The sequence below is a fragment of the Oryza sativa genome, chromosome 2 (genome assembly GCF_034140825.1).
Source record: "Oryza sativa Japonica Group chromosome 2, ASM3414082v1".
NCBI lineage: Eukaryota > Viridiplantae > Streptophyta > Magnoliopsida > Poales > Poaceae > Oryza > Oryza sativa.
The window spans coordinates 2,820,055-2,839,350 of record NC_089036.1 but is presented as its reverse complement, the minus strand read 5'-3'; the positions used below and the strand labels follow the sequence as shown (position 1 = coordinate 2,839,350).

Genomic DNA, 19,296 nt, shown 5'->3' with positions numbered 1-19,296 from the left:
ACAAAAAAATGAAAGAAAAAATTAAAGCATAATTTGAATTGCAGGGGACAAATCTGCAAGAAGTTCCTGCCCCAAAATCCACACAATTCATTTCTAGATTGAACATACATATAAACCCAATTTCTTCTCTTTTAAAGCTCCACCATTGATCGGCGATCGGACGACGCTCCAAGCCCGGGGAGTCCCGTGGACCAGCAGGGCTGGACCTACCAAAAAACTGACCACCGGAGCAAGCTAGCTATAGGAAGTGGGGGCCAGTCCAACCAGAACAAAACTCAGCTTAGGAAAGGAACATGAGGATAGCTTTGTTGCAACACCACCAAATCAGCCTTGTGGCCTTGTTGCAACCAAACTGCAGAGAATGCAGAATGCAACTCCACTGTGGTGTGCCTGTCTTTGTAGTTTGTACCATATGGGAGTACCAAGCAGACCCAGTAGATTCATGTCCCTGTCCTCCTCTTCTCAAGACACTGCCATGCCAAGCCAAGCCAAACCAAAGCCTACCTTCTCAACCTCACCAACTCACCTTCCCTTTCCACACACATGGATGGCAGTGGCACCCACACCTTATATTCCTACCCCATTTTGATTGCTTCCTCCCCTCCTCTCTTGATTTGAAGCCCAATTCTTCTCCATTAATCTCTCCTCCCTCTCACATATACCCAAACACACATGCATATATATACATATATATACATGAATGCAGCTAACTAGCATATGTGTCTGTGTGTGTTCATCAGTGATCAGTAGTGTTCTTGTTCTTGTTCATTGGCAGCTGGAGGTTCTTGTTCATTTGCCTTAGCTGGAAGTGATTAAATCAGTAGCCATTGTTGTTTAGTGGCGCCATTAATCTTCAGTTATCAGTTTCCATTCCGGGAGATCAGGCGGTGGTCAGCTGGCACCTGCATGCATATGCAGGCTCATTGATTGATTCGATTTTGGGAAGAGAGTTATTAGTGATCGATCTTGGCTGGATCGATTGAGCTTGATCATCCGGTGGTGATATTTCTGGATTCTTGTATATTTGTGAGGGGTGTGAGCTGTTTGATCGATGTGCTGTGGTTGGGCGGCGGCGTAGGATGAGCGACGTCTCCGGCCGCTTCGTGGTGGCCGCGGCCGTGGTCGCCGTGTCGCTGGCCATGGCGGCGGCGGCGGCGGCGCACGACTACGGCGAGGCGCTGTCGAAGAGCCTGCTCTACTTCGAGGCGCAGCGGTCGGGCCGCCTGCCGTACAACCAGCGCGTGCGGTGGCGCGGCCACTCCGGCCTCACCGACGGCCTCGAGCAAGGGGTACGTCTTCGTCTCCGTCGCCGGCGAGGCAAAGGTGTTCGTCCGGCGCGTCGTGGCTGACCGCCGTGTGTGGCTGTGTGCGCATGCAGGTGGACCTGGTGGGCGGGTACTACGACGCCGGCGACCACGTCAAGTTCGGGCTGCCCATGGCGTTCACCGTCACGATGCTGTCGTGGAGCGTGCTGGAGTACGGCGAGGAGATCGCCGCCGCCGGCGAGCTCGGCCACGCCCTCCACGCCATCAAATGGGGCACCGATTACTTCATCAAGGCGCACACCCACCCCAACGTCCTCTGGACTCAGGTACGTACGTACACGAATACGTATACTGTACACATACGCGCACAATACACCGTATATATATCAGTGTTAAATCTTTCGGTTTAGTCGATTTGATCGGACCTCACCGAAATGCCGAAATTTCCAAAATTTTAAACAAAATTTAGTTGAATTTAAACAAATATTACCAAAATTATTGTATCAGAGGGGTCGGACGAAATAAGCGAAATTTCCGAAATCGTTCCAGAATTTCAAACCCTGATATATATACGTGTATAGATATAATAATGGATTAATGGCAGGTCGGCGACGGCGACTCGGACCACTACTGCTGGCAGCGGCCGGAGGACATGACGACGTCGCGGCACGCGTACAAGGTGGACGCCGAGAACCCCGGGTCGGAGGTCGCCGCAGAGACCGCCGCCGCCATGGCCGCCGCATCCATCGTCTTCCGCCGCGCCGGCGACGCCCACTACGCCCATCTCCTCCTCCACCACGCTCAGCAGGCACGTCCTCCCTCTCACTACTCACCACTCACTACTCCAAAAAAGAAAATCAAAAAATTTTAATTTCGCTTTAAGCTACCTTTTCCTTTGCTTAATCACCTAATTATTTCGCATCAAAAAAATGTCATGACAACGATAGAGCAACTGTTTTCCTGACTTTCTTTTTTTAAAAAAAATTACCACCTCAGTACTAAACTATAAATATTTCTGCACGTTTTTTAAAAGGTATCATTTTGAGGAACGCATAAAAGTACTTGTATATTTTAAGAATGTAGGGAGTATTTGAAGAGTATGTATATTTGTAATTATGCGTACAAGTACAATTTATATGTACATCACCCTATCCCCAAATACTTATATTTTGAACTGTAGAAAGTATATATTTTGAAGAGCAGGTACATAATTATACGTAAAAGTATAATTGTATGTATTTGTGGGTGCAGTTGTTTGAGTTTGGGGACAAGTACAGGGGGAGATACGACGAGAGTGTGGAGGTGGTAAAGAACTACTACCCATCATCAAGTGGGTACAAGGATGAGCTGCTGTGGGCGGCGCTGTGGCTGCACCGTGCCACCGGCCGCCGCGAATACCTCGACTACGCCGTCGACAACGCCGACGACTTCGGCGGCACCGGCTGGGCCGTCTCCGAGTTCAGCTGGGACATCAAGTACGCCGGACTCCAAGTCCTCGCTTCCAAGGTACGTACATAATACATGTATACTTACATTTATACATACATAAATACGCGGTGGCGGATCAGAACCTTGGAACGAATTTAACTAAATTTAATGCTTAAAAGAAGTTATATTTTAAATCTCTATATTAATATTGAAATTCTGTTGCGTATGAAACCCGGGAATCCTTTAGTTTTTTTTATTGAAAGAAAGGTTAGGAATGTTTTAAATTTTAATTTATGTTGTTGCTCGCTGAAAAATTAATAATAGATATGGCTGACGCGCGCACGCATGAGTGACTGCATGCATAATCAACCTGCATGTTTTGGTCAGCCATGCAGTCAGATACACTGTAGTATACACTGTCTACAGTCTACTACAGCTCTTCTTTATAGTTGATGACTGCATCTGATTAGCTTAATTAATTCCGGCATCTGTCAGTGTTAACTGTTAAGCACAAGACCAACGGAAGATCGAATTTTCCACCGGTGATTGCGCTAGCTGTAAATTGTTGACGTATACACATCGCGTGACAGACTGAATTAATTAACCAAATTATTCAGAGGCATTAGCATCAGAATTAGCAGTAGTAATTAGGTGATTGATCAGGAGATGGCTAAATTGACACCCTCTTCTTGGCTGACCTACTCTGATGTGGATGGACTGAAAAAAAGATTGTGTAACTGCAAGAAGCCCTGCAAACTAGAGCCATTGGAGTTGCATGAGGAGCAAGGCTGTTTGGTGCAAAGGCCCTTTTGCTTGTTCTGGCTTACAAGCATACTAGCTAGAGCTACCATGGCTTTGCTTGTGTTGGGAGTTGATGCGTGGATGGATGCACCACCATGCAATGCCTTGGCCACCAACAACCCCATCTTGTAGAGGAATAAGCATAGCTTATAGAGTCTTACAAAGGCTGAGTTTGTTTGCTGAAATTTTCGATGCCAAAACAACGTAAGCCATTAGCACAATATTAATCAAATATTAATTACTACAAACTTTAAAAATGTTTTTTTATTTTTAAAGAAACATCTATATAATTTTTTTTCACAAAACATATCGCTTAGCAATTTGGGAAGTGTGCTTATGAATAACATGGAAGTAGTTGTTTCGCAAAGCTGTGTAGAACGCACCGAAAGCATATATGCTGATTTAATTTGGATTTGGGGCATCTGCATTTAATTTCTTTGCCACACAAACCATGCAACTATATACAATGTGTGAATGCATCAGGATTGATGATTAAGCTGAGGAGATGATTCTTCTCGCACAAAAGGAGGGCACTTAGGAAAAAGCTAGCATATGATTCTCAATTCACCCCAAGGAAAGATAGTGAGATGCCTTAGGAATGATGATCAATTTGTTTAAATAATTAAGGACCTTTCATGCTGATTGTTTTCCTCCAACTGTGCCTTTGTCCTATGCTAACCATTTCAAACGTTTTTCCACATGTGTTCTAGGTAGAACTATTCTTCTGGAAACAGACTGTTTTCCTAACCTTGGAATAGTTTTTTTTTTCTGAGGTGTAGACTGATGACATTATTGGTGTCTTGTAGAAATGGACTGCCTTCCTAATGATAACTCCATTGACCATAGTCTTTTTTTCCCCATGCTTAGAATACAAGGCAGCTCTTACCATGCCCATATTTCAATATTCATCCATAAGCTGATCTTCCTGTCTTACCTTCTCTGCCATGCTTGGAATGTGATCTTTGAAGTAAGAAAATCAGTTAATTAATCTTATATATCCTATTCCTAGGCTTATAGCTGCTAGACATTCTGCTACTGTCCAATAGAGTTCATCTGTTATTAATGAAAAAGTTGACTGGCATTGATGTGCATATCTTGGACTTCTATTGCCATTAGTGAGGAGAGGAAAATGTATTTTTTGAGAGCTTGAGACAATTCTTTCTAATGTGGACAACACAAAGTGCCATGCATATCTGAGGTAAACAATATTATATCATGGCCATGCATGAGGCATTCAACATTTCAACAAACAGTAGTTACATGTCTGACAGCACAAGAAAAGTTGTATATAGTGGTTGGATCACAACCAGAGTCCTGACAACTTAATCAGTAAGGATCATGTGGCCCAGATTATAATAGTTATTATGTAGATTAATCTGCCTTAATAATTTAATCGTACTGTGAGCATCTCCAGATAATTTTGCATTTGAATATATAACACTAAAATTCAGCCTACATGAGCTGTATTTTGGCTAATTGGCATTGGCTATCCTGAAAGTCAGCCATGCCTAACTGTAGAGATTTGGCAGATAGTTTGACTAACATGAACCGTTAATTAATTAAAATACATTTCTCTCGATGTCTCACTTTCTAATTGATAAGTACTCGTATGGACTCTTGTAGTACCCATTTTCAACTTAAAAGTGAGTGTTGACATTGAAATAACGTAGAACCTTATGTTTTCACGCAATTAAAAAGTGAATGCATTTGTCCGATGCAGAAGAATTCTCTACATCTGTAATACATTTTCTTCTTCTTAAAACAATCACTATACCTCCGCGTTTAAATATATTACAATGCCAATTTTATTCGGCCAAAACTTTTTTGAAACTTTGACTATTCATAGTTGTCAAAATATTTAGTTTTAACGTAAAAATAATATGGGTAAATTTTTCTTTGCAAGTATTTTTATAATATTACAATATTATTAGATTTTATCGTTATATTTTGAATACTAAAAGAAATGATCAAAGTTGCATGTCAAAACCGAAGAAAGTGAAAAGTACTCTAATGTATTTAAATTTGGTTGTGGTATTATTTGAGCTCTTTCTAATAAGTTTTTAATTTGCTCACGAGAATTTAATCTATTTCGCATATATTGATCATATTTAATCAGGCAGTAATAATTATTAACAATAATTTTGTGATAATGCATGGATGGATATTGGAGAGCAGCTGCTGGTAGAGGAGAAGCATCTGAGCTCGCAGCAGCGCGAGGTGCTGGAGAAGTACAGGTCAAAGGCGGAGTACTACGTGTGCTCCTGCATGGGCCGCAACCCCGGCGGCGCCGCCCACAACGCCGGCCGCACTCCGGCGGGCCTCCTCTTCATCCGCCCGTGGAACAACCTCCAGTACGTCTCCAACGCCGCCTTCCTCCTCACCGTCTACTCCGACGTCCTCTCCTACCTCTCCCTCCCCCTCCTCTGCCCGGACCCCGACGCCGCCGCCGACGAGGCCGCTCCTGCGGCGGCGGACGCCGGCGAGGTGCTGGAGTTCGCGAGGTCGCAGGCGGATTACATACTGGGGACGAACCCGATGGCGACGAGCTACCTCGTCGGGTACGGCGAGGCGTACCCGCGGCGGGTGCACCACCGCGCGGCGTCGAGCGCGTCGTACGCGCGCGACCGCGACTTCATCGGGTGCCTCCAGGGGTTCGACTCGTGGTACAGCGCGGCGGCGGAGAACCCGCACGACCTCGTCGGCGCCGTCGTCGGCGGGCCCAACGGCAACGACGTGTTCACCGACCACCGCGGCGCGTACATGCAGACGGAGGCCTGCACGTACAACACGGCGCCCATGGTCGGCGTCTTCTCCAGGCTCATGGAGCTCGAGCGGCGGCGGCGCGGGGAAGACGCGCCGCCGTCGTCGACGTCGCCGGTGGCGGAGGATGATCTGTAGTAGATGTTGTATAAGTTAGGAGATGAGAGAATTTATATGACCCCCTCTGATTGGTGAATGGTGATAATAATAAAAAAAATGAAAAAAGGGAAATTTTATACATTCGTTTTTGTTTATATGATTCGTAGAGGGTTTTTTTTTCATGTTTTGAAATTTGAACATAGAAGATGTAGGGATTAAAGGAATGAAAAAGGAAAAAAAGAACAAAAAAAAATCATACCGATATATCTACTCCCATCATCTGCTTGATCAATTGCTCAATTTAATGTTCTGTTGCATTTCACTTATTGTCTGTTTTTTTTTAAAAAAAATGTTGGGTTTCACAAGTTTTATGTTTGAAATGGGCTGTACGATTTGAGATGATTTGGGCTCTGTTCTACCATTATTTCTTGGGCTTGGGCTTGAGCCCAATCCTGGAAGGCCCAAATTGCTCCCCTTCGGTTTCTCCATCTCAATTTCAACTTCTCCACTGATCACACAGTCCACCCGCGCCGTGTTCGGCGAAATGCCGGCGCCAGCGCCGCCCTCCTCTGCCCGCTCCGGCGCTCGCCGCCGTGCGCGTCGCTCGAGAGAGCTCGACACCCTCGTGTCGGCGCCGGAGACGGCGCCCGCGCAGGAGTCTGCGGCCGAGTTCAAGGAGAGTAGAGATTTCTGGCCACTCCTCGACGAATTCCGTCAACTGGATGGTCATTACTGGCCGTCTCCGGCCAGCGGCCTCATCTGAGCGCCGACTTCGATGCCTCGACGTCGTCGGAGGTGGAAGGGGGACGCCCCCAGCCACGCGACGCGACGGGCCCCTGAGCGGCTGCGCTGGGTCCCCGAAGTCGCCGCGCGCGTCGTCGCCTTCGTCAGGTTCAGGTACGCAATTTCCGCACCTTGTGGATCGATATCGCCTGAACAATGTTGCTGGGGGAAGGCTCCAACTGCGCAGCTCACGTCGTTTCCTTTGGATTCAGAAGTTGTCGTGGACATGGATGTTGTTAAAGGATTATGAAATTTTTGGTAGAATTGCCAGGGTTCATCGCTCGTTTATTAATTGGGGAATTTGTAATTTGTAAACTCGTACCTAGCAATTATAGTGGCTAGTTTTTCCTTGTTTTTTCCTCGATGTGCCACTTGTAAGATTCGTCAGGATCGTCTCGTTAGTTTATTGTATGAGATTACTTACTAGGTTGATGATAGATGGTGACTAGCTAGCTATGTATGCATTGCAAGATAACATTGAATATTATGGGGAGAAAATTAAAGTTATGGAGTGTCAAGAGCTGAGTTGGACTTGGAATGGAATTAGTTTTTGCTCAGGTTCAGGTCAGTTCCACTCTGGAGAAGCTCTAGCTTAATAGTTAACTAGATGCTATGCCTTTTCTTTTCTTTTAGCTATTTTTTTGGATGATTTCCCTAGATTTGTTGCCAATTCTAATAATAACCGTGCCAGGTGGGCCAGGTCCATTCCATTGTGTTAATAACGATCATGAGAGTTGAAACCCAGTGAACAGATAATGAGACAGCCTTCAAATAATGTAAACAAGACATTCACATAATTACAAAGGTTTCAAGAAAATTGTCATATCTGCATCCTTTCTATCAGCGTGGCATAATTAAGTAGCATGTCAAGTAATTTGTTTATTGTATCGTAGTTGACCTAGTGGTTTCTTGTACCTTGACTACCTATAAAAATAGCAGAGTAGGACACCTGAGTATAATATGAATGCATCAGTTAGTCCCATGGATATATATGCATAGTCTCTGTCCTTCTGTTAGCTTCAGTGCTCTGGTTATGCAGTTATGTTCACAAGAGTGAGCAGGAAGGATGAACATATGTGCGGCAATTCTCCTGTTCTACATCTTGCAATTTGTCCATGGCCAGCCTGATAGTCAAGGTGTGCTGCTCCTAATTTGTTCAACTCTTTATGTTCAGGCAGTACACAATGGAAAGCAACTGCGGACTCACAATGTTCACATGTATCATTCAGAGGTATGTTTCTTGATCATGGTGGATTTACTGAGAATTTTGGATTGGTGTTTTCTATCCAGGTTTCATAAGCATCGATTGCGGCATTCCAGAGAAATCGTCCTATCAAGATCCCACATCAAGTATAATATATGTTTCGGACTATGGTTTCATCAGCACAGGAGCAAACCATAACATCTCCTCAGCATACATTAAACCATCACTGGCACAGCGCAATTACAATGTCCGATTCTTTCCAGATGGCACACGGAACTGCTACACCCTGAGGTCCTTGCAGGAGGGAAACAAGTACTTTGTTCGAGCTGTCTTCTACTATGCAAATTACGATAGCCTGAACAAGCTTCCTGTCTTTGATCTGTACCTGGGGGCAAACTACTGGCATGAGGTTAAGTTTAGTAATGCCGATGCAGTTAATTGGATGGACATCATAGTTGTGGCTCCTGCTGATTACCTGCAAGTCTGTTTGGTGAACAAAGGGACGGGAACTCCGTTTATATCTGGGCTTGATTTGAGGCCACTGAAGAGTACTCTTTACCCAGAGGCAAATACAACTCAATCTTTGGTGCTGATCAATTCCAATCGGTTCAACATGGGACCCACAGACAATTCAATAACCAGGTTAGTTTTAGATTTTGTTCTGTCTGAACTCTGATTTGAATTTAACTAACCAAGTTGGTTCTCTTACCATCTTGGTTAAAAACTGAAATATTGCCAACATTTGGGAGTACCTATGATGGCTGGGTATCTTGCGGACTTGTTGAAATATCTCTATGAACTAATGCAGATGTATCAGTTTTAGTCACACCTTGCATGAATTGTGTTTCTTTAAGCTTTACTTTTCAACGATAGTATGGTCGTTTTGACTAAATTCAGTGAACTAGTATACTAGATCACACAAATAATTTTTCTTTTGTCCAAACAGATACCCACTTGATCCCCACGACCGGCTTTGGTCAACATATGATACGATCCCAGACTGGACTGAGATATCTGCAACATCAGTAGTTCAGAATTACCTCACTGATGTCTATGATGTACCATCAGCTGTCATGCAAAGTGCAGCAACAGTTAATAGCTCGAGAATTAATTTCACTTGGGATCCATCTGACCCATCGGTGAACATCAGCTCCAAATACTTCTTTGTGCTCTACTTCTCCGAGTTACAGTCTGTACCGAGCAATGGGCTGAGACAGTTTGATATTATTGTCAATAACAATACATGGAACACACAACCTTATACTCCACCATTCCTATTTGCCGATTCCTTGTCTGGCACCGTACAGGGGCTGGCAAGTTATAGTGTCTCACTTGTTGCTACGAAAAATGCAACTCTTCCACCTATCCTCAATGCCATGGAGATGTACTTGGTGAAACCGCTAACTGAGTTTGCAACTGATCCTAGAGACGGTATGAATTTACTGGCGCAATTTTATGTTCATTATCATCAAATTCTATTATATTTTAACTTCACATGCAATTTGCACCATAAGAGGTAGTACACTGACAATGCTACAGCTTTTGTTTATCACATTTGACATGCAATAGTATCTCAAAAGTTTTCTTTGCTGATTGTTCATTTCGTATGAGCTTGATCATTTCCTTGTTCTTGCAAACCAGCTAGAGCCATGATGGAAGTCCAACAAAATTATGATGTGAAGAAAAACTGGATGGGCGATCCATGTGCTCCAAAAGCTTTTGCATGGGAAGGATTAAACTGTTCCTATCCTCCAGCTGATTCCTCTAAAATAACATCACTGTAAGTTTCATGGTCATGTTTGAAAGATAAAGAATATCCATTGCTATAGGTGGCATATTTTGGTATTCACCTTACAACATTTCAATAGGAGAACTAATTGTTCTTGATTATTATTTTTATTTGGACAGAAACTTGTCTTCCAGTGGGTTGGCTGGATCTATTGCTACTTATTTTGGAGATCTCAAATCACTCCAGTACCTGTAGGTTCTCACCATCACGTCTCATAACAGAACTTTTAATGCACCGCAATCCTTCATAATGAATTATGTAGTGTCCCCGATTTCTTTGTTTTTGAAGTACTAGTGATTGCTCTAATCAAAAATAAAACACTCATTTCTTGTTGAAACTGAATTGTGTATTTAGTATTTACCAAGGAATTTGCAAAACTATTAGCAAAATTCCAACACATGAGGATTAAGGACTCATTGGGCATATATTCCTAAGATGATTGGGAGTGTTACATATGGAGCCCAATTACTCATCAATATGTTAAAAAAATACACGGTTGTTTAGGGACTGTCTTTTTGGATTTTTCGAGTTCACACTTCACAGTAGATCACAGTATTTCTCTTGAAAGAATTGTATGTACTGCATATTTTTCAACAAAAAAAAGGAGAGAATTGCTTGTTTGTCCATGTAGTCGGGAAATGATACTTCAATAGTGCTCTTGTTTGGCGATATATATTGACAGAGTTAACCTGGTGAAATAGAGAAGTTTTATTGTTTACACGCAATGAATAGTTGCATATTTTTCTGTATCCTGTCATGATGAAGTCTGATAAATAGCATTTCTGAAACATTGAATTTCTTTATTCCTTTCTAGATATAATACACAAGTATTGTTACTTATTCCAGGGATTTGTCACACAACAACTTGTCTGGACCAATTCCAAATTTTCTAGGGCAGCTTCCGTTACTAATGTTTCTGTAAGTTTTATTGTTTTGATTTTGGAATTCTGACATAATAGTCTTTCTTTTTTGGTATATCATGAGATATTTTTCCTTTGTAGGGACCTGTCCAGCAATGATCTCAGTGGACCAATTCCTTACAATCTTCTTCAAAAATCACAAAATGGTTCTTTGTCACTAAGGTATGTTCTATGTTACAAAAATATAGAATGCACGGATAACTGAACTTAAATTATGCTTTGAAGAAAATATTCCATAATAACTTTATTACTTAAACTTTCAACGTGATTGAAGGATGCAGTTAATTACGAAAGTACTTAACAATTAAAATCATATATTATTTTTTCAATTTATTCTATAAATTTATTCTTTTTTGGCTGTGTGCATTTTATGCAGAGGCCGGGGGTGACTCAGTTTGATTATTCTATTATTTGGCTTTCTATGTTCTTCAATAGTTCAGTTTATTTGAATTACTTTTAGTATAATATTTTTGGCAATGAAGCAGTAAAAGAAAATCCATGGTCATGCTTCACTTTCTCAAATGTAGTAGGAAAGCATGGAAAGATTTCAGATATCAATTTACTCTTTCCCAATAATTTTAAGGGTACTTTAGTTTTTTTCCTGGACAATTTGTTGTTGAAGGAACTCTAAAAAGGTTCAGTATTAACCTAGTTAATAGTTAGATCTGATTTACGTATATAGAGAAAAAGTTTTCTTCTATAGCCTTTTCAATTGAGCATACTCTCTTCATTTTGAATACCATGGAAGCATATTCCTAATGACAATCACTGCTTTCTTTTGATACTGTCAGGGTTGGTTATAATGCAAAACTATGTGGCAACGATACTGAATGCGGATCAGGTCAAAAGAAAATTAAAGGGTCACTTCTTTCTGCAATAATTATTACAATAGTTGCCACTGTTGCACTAATTGTTGTCTTATTTCTTCTTCTGCGCCGAATGCTCAAGGCAAAAGGTAATAAAGTCAGGAGGACAGTAGGAGATATCTGCTTAGTGCATTACAGATTGTTTGCTGTTTTTCTTGCCTTGTTCTAACAATAGCATTTCTTGCATTTAACTATGTTCCTGATATTTGCTAAAATGTGTTACTGACATGTCAGACAAGAGAAGAGCTGCTGGTCCTACATATGAATCAGCATTACTTGAGAACAGAGAATTCTCTTACAGAGAACTGAAGCATATTACGAATAACTTTAGCCAGCAGGTTGGTAAGGGTGGGTTTGGAGCTGTGTTCCTTGGTTACTTGGAAAATGGTAACCCAGTTGCTGTGAAAGTGCGATCCGAGTCATCTTCACAGGGGGGTAAAGAGTTTCTAGCTGAGGTATTAGTAATTTTTAATTTGGAGAAGTTGTATGTATCACAGCTCTTTCATAACTCGTACCATTTTGTCTACAATATACTGTCAAAAATGCAGTTTGTTTTCCTTACACATGTTTTTTCTGTGTAACCATCTGTTTCTGAATTCTGATGAACGAACAATTTCAATATTTGGTGGTTTTGTAGATAAATTATGCTACTTACTAATCACTCTCATATCTGCTATGCTTGAATTTTCTGAATTTTATATTTCAGGCCCAACATTTGACAAGGATTCATCACAAGAATTTGGTTTCCTTGATTGGTTATTGCAAGGACAAAAATCATTTGGCCCTTGTGTATGAGTACATGCCGGAAGGGAACCTTCAGGATCATCTGAGAGGTTATCCATCTTATTATCCAAATATAGATGCTTATGTAGAGCTTTGACCCTTTGTTTGTGTCATGCTAGTAAAAGATAAAGTTGGTTTATCATGAAAATACTGTTAATGGCTAATATAAATACAATTATACGAACATAAGTTGTTCTGAGGCCTGAATGGAGGGAGATTAGCTGTCTGTTATATCTTTAGAATCAGATTATAGAGTAATCCTACATTTTTCTCAAAGGAGAATTGCAAAGACACAAGAACAGCCACGGTTGCTAAATGAAAACCACATAGATATATTAGAAAGTATCATTTCCATGGATTTCTCCAAAATCTGCAATAAACTGATTATGTTCATTTTCTGTTGATATGTGAAGCTACTACTAATAAGCCACTCACTTGGGAGCAGCGTCTTCACATCGCCCTTGATGCTGCACAAGGTTAAAACTTAACTAGCTACTACTATTAATTTTCACCCGGCAAAATACTACTATTAGTTTTCTGATATTTCATTCATACCCGCGCATTATTAGTTTATTACCTAATAAAAGTTTAATATCTGTGTATCTCAGGATTGGAGTATCTGCATGTCGCGTGTAAGCCAGCACTGATTCACAGGGACGTGAAGAGTAGGAACATCCTCTTGACCACAAATCTTGGAGCTAAGATCGCTGATTTTGGACTGACCAAGGTATTCAGTGAATCGAGAACACATATGACCACTGAACCAGCTGGTACATTCGGCTACTTGGATCCTGAGTAACTCCTCTAACTCTCGTATACTGAACTTTCCTTTTCAATATTGCGCGTGAACAATCGCATTGTTTTTCTTTCAAAATGAAATATCTTCAGTTCTACCAAGTAACTGAACTTCCATGTCATATTCTGCCCATCTTGTTCAGGTACTACCGCAATTATCATATCAGCGAGAAGAGCGACGTGTACAGCTTCGGTGTCGTCCTCCTGGAGCTGATCACAGGCCGCCCTCCCGTCATCCCCATCGACGAGAGCGTGAGCATCCACATTGGTGAGTTTGTGCATCAGAGCCTCGACCACGGCAGCATCGAGAGCATTGTGGATGCAAGGATGGGAGGAGGGGGAGGCTACGACATCAACTCGGTCTGGAAAGTCGCTGACTTGGCGCTGCATTGCAAGCGAGAGGTCTCCAGGGAGCGGCCTACGATGACAGAGGTGGTGGCACAGCTTAAGGAGAGCTTGGAGCTCGAGAGCCATGGCGATAGGAAGCACTTGGTGACTGGTGATGATGACGTGAGCGTGAGCAATCTTGGAGAGGAGACTGCACTTGAGGTAGAAGAGCAATCTGGGGAGATATCAAGAGTTTCTCCTGGGCCTGCAGTAAGATGACAGCTTCCATCTTACATGCGAAATGGAGGTTCGATCTTACATATATAAATTTTCTACTGTTTATCTTCAAAAAAAACTTAGGTTTGTGTCGATTTCGTAGTTGTAGTTGTGAAACTTGAAATGAAACTTTCATTTGCTCCAGTTCATTTTCTTTTTCTTTTCTTTGTTTCTACTTTCTATGACCATCCATTTCGCTTGATGTGGTGATGGTGTCCGGATTTTGAAGTTTTTGGTGTAAGATATATTAATTAGAGGCTGTCCTTGTGTAAATTGCTTGATGCAGTACGCAATCCAATTAAACATCAAACCTTTGAGTAAGCTTCTAATTCATTCATCCCGTGCACGCAACTGTCAACAACATTTAAACAAACGCAGGACTGATGCATCTGCTTAAAATTGTCAACTCAGCAATTTTATCCTATATATAACAACTCACCTATCAACTAATTCTAAGCATGCAAACTTGTCTATAATACCTGGATGTACCAACACACGCAGTCAACACCCTTCCATCGCTTCCTCTCTCTCTCTGTTTTTTTTTAATAAAAGTCATGCTCTTGCTTAACTGGAAGCAAAATATAGGTTTTGTGATCTTACAAAACCAAAAAGAAAATGCTGGGTATACCAGCTCACAAATTACAACACTATCACAAACCAACTCCCCTGTGAGGCTGTGACAACCTACATCAACTCAGTATCTTCAATGACAAAGGAAATTCTGAAACATACTTATCATTTGTCGGGGTCTTCATCCACTCATTGGCCTGCACCATATGACTCTGCAATCTCGTGTTCAAATCTCCTACAGCTCTGATCTGACATGGTGTACAACTGTACAAGCATACAAGTCCATGCGCAATCAAAACAGCTGTATATCACAATGGTACAACTTAAACAATCATCATTACCTGATTAACTCTACGATCCTGAATGTTGTCAACATTTTCTTTTTCTTTTTTTCACCGTAACCATCTCAGTGTATCCCTTATATCATTAGTAGTCACATGTCATGAGAGAAGATCTGGAATCGTGGTAAGAACAACACATATACGGTCAGCATGCATATTAGTTCTTTTAAGATGAAATTCTTGATAAGCTCTGAAAATAATATAAAACCTTAAGTAAGTTGGACATCCTTTTTGAACAAAAGATAATAATTTTAGAGGAAAAAAAGATTTAATACGTCTGAAAAATTCAATTGTAGCATTAACCTAGTATTTATCAGTGTAACACATTGCCATTTTAGAAGCGAGCACAAACCTGTATCCCAGGAATCTATTGGCGTAGTACATGTCTGAAAAGCCACAAACTCTGACGAGTGTTAGGCTCCAGGCAAAGGTCTCCAGAAGTTACAATGCATGCTTTCATTTCATCTGACTCAAAATAGACCGAACAAGGTTCAGAGTCACCAACAAATGTTTTTGTCGGTTGATGTATTTCAACAAGTAAAGTTAGTGACCAAATATCCTACCCTATGATGAGTATATCTCATACAAGGTGAGCTATTAGCTGGCTGTTCTTCTGAGCCACCTGTAAGAGGTAGCAGAGATAGCTGCTAGTACATTAACTGTTGACTAAAACATCACAGTGCCAACATAAATTAACATTTCATTGGACCTTGATTTAAAAGTTGTCTGTTCAAGAGAGATTCACTACCTGAAAAGCAAACTAGATAGCCAAATATGTTAGGCACTCACCAGGTGTCGATTCATGTTGTGACGTGGAGAATGGCAATGGCAGGAATACCAGGGCTCATGGCGAACTGTTCACCATTTGAACATTGCACCCAAAATGCAATCTGCTCTGTATTCTACAACTCAATAAAAACATCTGAAGTGGCAATATGCCAATATCACATCTGAAGTCAAAATATATCACCAAAAATCTTCACAGGAGCAGCTACCGTTCCTAAAATGATGGAACCGATTTCCATCCCTAATGTCAATTTGTCTCTTGGTGACATGAGATACAAACTTGATAAAAGTATGACAGTCACCACATATTCTAAGGTTCTTCAGTATCTGTATAGGCATGCCCTTAGGTGTAGCAAGAAGGCAATAAGCAACAGCAAGCTTCTCACTGTGGTACAAAAGGGAGCTCTCCTTCTGCTCTTCATCAATGTCATGGAGAACAAATTCTGTGTCAGGCACATAGCCTGTAGCCTTTAACAAAGTGTACAGTTCTTCGAGGGTAGCAACTATCTCTTCAATCTGCTCATGCTGCTTATCGCCAGTGACAAAGGAGTGCATTTTGTCTTTTATCTGTGTCCAGCTGCAACCAGGCTCTTTTATCACACCTTGTTGCTTCATAATTTTTCGTACCTCTGCAACTTCACCCCACATCCCTAGGGAAGAATATATATTTGACAACATAACATAGTTGCCAGCATTCGATGGCTCAATTCTGAAGAGTTTCTCAGCAGCTCTTTTACCAATTTCTGCATTCTTGTGAATCTTGCATGCCCCAAGAAGAGCACTCCAAATCACTGTATCTGGCTCAATGGGCATATCATAAATAAATTGTTCCGCTCCTTGCACATCACCTGTTCGCCCAAGCAGGTCAACCATGCAAGCATAGTGTTCCGGCAGAGGAGTTAGTCCATAATCTTGGCTCATTGACTTGAAAAACTTCCATCCTTCATCTACCAAACCAGCGTGGCTGCATGCATTTAAAAGCCCCACAAAGGTAACCTCATTCGGTAACACCCCAGCAGATTCCATATGTTGATACATCTTGATGGCTTCTCTTCCAAGCCCATGTTGTGCATAACCCGTAATGATGGTATTCCATGTAAAAATATCTCGCTCCTCCATTAGATCAAAAATCCTACGAGAATCTGCACAGCCACACTTGAAATACATTGATATGAGAGCATTGGCTACTATAAGTTCTGAATCCATTCCAAGTTTAATAGCTACAGTGTGGATTTGCTGCCCAATCTTAGAAGCACCTAGACTCCCACATACACCAAGAAGTATAGTTAAAATTGGTGAGTTGGGTAACTCATGTTCACAAAACATTGTTTTGAAAGCCCCCATGGCCTCATTGGATTGCTCAGCATGTGCATACGCAGATATTATGGTAGTCCAAGAAACATCGTCCCGACTGAGCATATTGTCAAATGTGTTTCTGGCCTCATCCAACAGATCATTCTGCACAAGTGCAGCAAGGAAAGAGTTCCATGACACAATATCCTTAGTTACCATTCGGCTGAATACTTGTCTTGCGTACTCCATGTTTCTGCACTTGCCATACATAGTAATGAGTGCATTACATGCAAAGCTATTGAACTGGCAACCAACCTTTACTGCAAGGGAATGCACTTGTGTTCCTGTCTCAAGTGCCACAATATTTGAACAAGCAAAGAAGATACTAGTCAAACTAGATAGGCTAGGCAACATCCCACTCCTATGGAGCTCTTGAAGTAAACCCAGAGCTTCTTCACTTCTCCCATTTTGTGCATACCCCGCAATCATCCCAGCCCAAGATATTGTGTTCCGAAAAGGCATCTTATCAAACAACTCCTTTGCCTCATTAACCATTCCATTCTGCATGTACCCAGTAATCAGGGCGTTCCAGGACACAACAATAGGTTCTGGAATCTGTTCAAATAAAATCCGTGCATCATCAATCCTACCACATTGAGCAAGGCCTGTGATAAGTGCAGTCCGACAAGCAATTGATTTTACAGGGTCTCTTTCATAGACAGCAATAGCAGCATCTATTCGGCCTCCATGAGATAAAGCTGCAATCATGGTTGACCATGTGTACTCATTCCTTTCAATCATACTCTCAAAGAATTTTATTGCAGTGTCAAGCACACTCGTGTCCCTTGAATACACATTTAGTATTGCTGTGCCGATGACCACATCCCTCTCAAAGCCTGTCTTGAGGGCAAGAACACGGAGGCTCTCTAGAACATCAAGGTTTCCAAGACCCTTAACTGCTGAGAGCGCAGAGGCAAAATTGGACTGGTCTGGTAGCAGTCCTTCACGGTGCATCTTACAGAAGATGTCCCAAGCCTTCCCATGGTTCTCGATTCGACCGTACCCAGAAATCATTACTGTCCACGAAACCAAATTGCGCTCTGGCATTTTCTCAAACAGATTCCTTGCATCCACCATCTGTAGACTGTGGCAATACCCAGTAAGCATCGAGTTCCATGATGAGACATCTCTGCTCGGCATTGCATCGAACAGCCTTCGTGCCATAGTGATATCCCCGTTCTGGACATAGCAGCTGATCATGGCGTTCCACGCCACGGTGTTCCGCTCGAGCATTCCATCGAACACCCTGCGAGCCTCGAGCACGCGGCCGAGGCGGCCGTAGCCCGACAGGAGGATGGCGCCCGTGCGCATGTTCCCGCCGGAGATGGCGTCGTAGAGGTCCCTCGCGGCGTCGGGCATCCCGTTGTGGCAGTAGGCAGAGATCATGGAGTTCCAGGCGATGATGTCCCGGCGCGGCATCGCGTCGAACACCTCCCTGGCCTCCCCCACGCGGCCGAGGCGGCCGAGATCGCGGATGCGGGCGCTGCATCCGCTCACTTCAAGCTCCCCGTGGGCGTGCCTCACGGCGAACCGCGCCGCCGCCGACGAGGCGGCCGCGGCTGAGAGGCAGCGGCGGAGAAGCAGGCGGCAAGCCATTCGCGCGCCACCAACTGTAGGAGAGAGAGAGAGAGAGAGAGAGAGAGAGAGAGAGTGGTGGAGACTGTCTCTGGGGGGGCACCCGCGCCTCCGAGCCGGAGAAGCCGCTGGAGCTCAGCCCCGCGCCGCCATCGCCCCTGCTCCGGATCGCCGGAGATGGTGGTGGTAAAAGCGTGAATTTTCTTTTTTTTTTCGTTGCTCGTCTTGGAAAAATCGTACTGAGGCCTACTTCGGGCCGGGCTGAGATTTCAGCCCATTTATGGATATGGGCCGGATAAATTTCAGGCCCATTTAAGAGAATGACTATGACATGGGCTATTGGGCTGGGCCGAGATGGAGGCACCGACGTCTCTTGGCAGACGCTGTAACTAATGACCTGGTTTGGAGTTACTGATGCAACAAGGAGAAATGGAACAGATCTTTCAGAACGAAGAAATGGGTTTCTATGAAATTCCTGTAAAATATTTTAATTTATATTGCTCCCACCATTCTATATTACAAGATGCTTTAGGTTTGTCTTAAGTTATTTCATTAGTATTTGACTAAATTTATAG

At 42.6% G+C, this 19,296-nt stretch overlaps 3 protein-coding genes across 9 annotated transcripts; 2 read left to right on the top strand and 1 right to left on the bottom strand.

Annotated features, from left to right (window-relative positions):
• Positions 1-605: 605 nt before the first annotated feature.
• On the top strand, positions 606-6,617 carry LOC4328316 (endoglucanase 5-like). The gene is made up of 5 exons (NM_001409328.1): positions 606-1,289; positions 1,379-1,591; positions 1,870-2,073; positions 2,517-2,771; positions 5,670-6,617. The coding sequence occupies exons 1-5, from the start codon at positions 1,080-1,082 to the stop codon at positions 6,390-6,392; spliced, it is 1,605 nt and encodes a 534-aa protein (NP_001396257.1). The 5' UTR covers positions 606-1,079; the 3' UTR covers positions 6,393-6,617.
• A 228-nt stretch (positions 6,618-6,845) lies between these two features.
• Positions 6,846-14,417, top strand: LOC4328315 (putative leucine-rich repeat receptor-like protein kinase At2g19210). 4 transcript variants are annotated; one of them, XM_015771068.3, is made up of 14 exons: positions 6,877-7,250; positions 8,311-8,367; positions 8,604-8,982; positions 9,287-9,771; positions 9,982-10,120; positions 10,249-10,320; positions 10,976-11,047; positions 11,131-11,211; positions 11,841-12,004; positions 12,150-12,370; positions 12,622-12,748; positions 13,112-13,174; positions 13,307-13,493; positions 13,637-14,417. In XM_015771068.3, exons 1-14 carry the CDS (start codon positions 7,076-7,078, stop codon positions 14,097-14,099), a joined length of 2,685 nt encoding a protein of 894 aa, XP_015626554.1. In that variant the 5' UTR covers positions 6,877-7,075; the 3' UTR covers positions 14,100-14,417. The 4 variants fall into 4 exon arrangements, with proteins under 4 accessions (NP_001396258.1, XP_015626554.1, XP_015626551.1 ...); XM_015771065.3 differs by having other exon boundaries at positions 8,457-8,982; NM_001409329.1 differs by lacking the exon at positions 8,311-8,367 and having other exon boundaries at positions 6,846-7,250; positions 8,427-8,982; positions 13,637-14,355.
• Positions 14,395-18,925, bottom strand: LOC9271545 (pentatricopeptide repeat-containing protein At1g09410, mitochondrial). 4 transcript variants are annotated; one of them, XM_026023192.2, is made up of 5 exons: positions 15,797-18,925; positions 15,571-15,629; positions 15,360-15,472; positions 15,008-15,120; positions 14,395-14,930 (listed from the first exon to the last, which is right to left on the bottom strand). In XM_026023192.2, the coding sequence occupies exon 1, from the start codon at positions 18,740-18,742 to the stop codon at positions 15,974-15,976; it is 2,769 nt and encodes a 922-aa protein (XP_025878977.1). In that variant the 5' UTR covers positions 18,743-18,925; the 3' UTR covers positions 14,395-14,930; positions 15,008-15,120; positions 15,360-15,472; positions 15,571-15,629; positions 15,797-15,973. The 4 variants fall into 4 exon arrangements, with proteins under 4 accessions (XP_025878977.1, XP_025878976.1, XP_025878975.1 ...); XM_026023191.2 differs by having other exon boundaries at positions 15,360-15,629; XM_026023190.2 differs by lacking the exon at positions 15,571-15,629.
• Between the last annotated feature and the right edge of the window lie 371 nt (positions 18,926-19,296).

Coding starts and splice junctions, on each gene's coding strand:
- LOC4328316 (NM_001409328.1), top strand. CDS start 1,080: ATGAGCGACGTCTCCGGCCGCTTCGTGGTGGCCGCGGCCGTGGTCGCC. Junction 2,074..2,516: donor TCCTCCACCACGCTCAGCAG/GCACGTCCTCCC, acceptor TTGTGGGTGCAG/TTGTTTGAGTTTGGGGACAA. Junction 2,772..5,669: donor TCCAAGTCCTCGCTTCCAAG/GTACGTACATAA, acceptor ATTGGAGAGCAG/CTGCTGGTAGAGGAGAAGCA.
- LOC4328315 (XM_015771065.3), top strand. CDS start 7,076: ATGGTCATTACTGGCCGTCTCCGGCCAGCGGCCTCATCTGAGCGCCGA. Junction 7,251..8,310: donor GTCGCCTTCGTCAGGTTCAG/GTACGCAATTTC, acceptor CTTTATGTTCAG/GCAGTACACAATGGAAAGCA. Junction 8,983..9,286: donor ACAGACAATTCAATAACCAG/GTTAGTTTTAGA, acceptor TTGTCCAAACAG/ATACCCACTTGATCCCCACG.
- LOC9271545 (XM_026023188.2), bottom strand. CDS start 18,742: ATGGCTTGCCGCCTGCTTCTCCGCCGCTGCCTCTCAGCCGCGGCCGCC.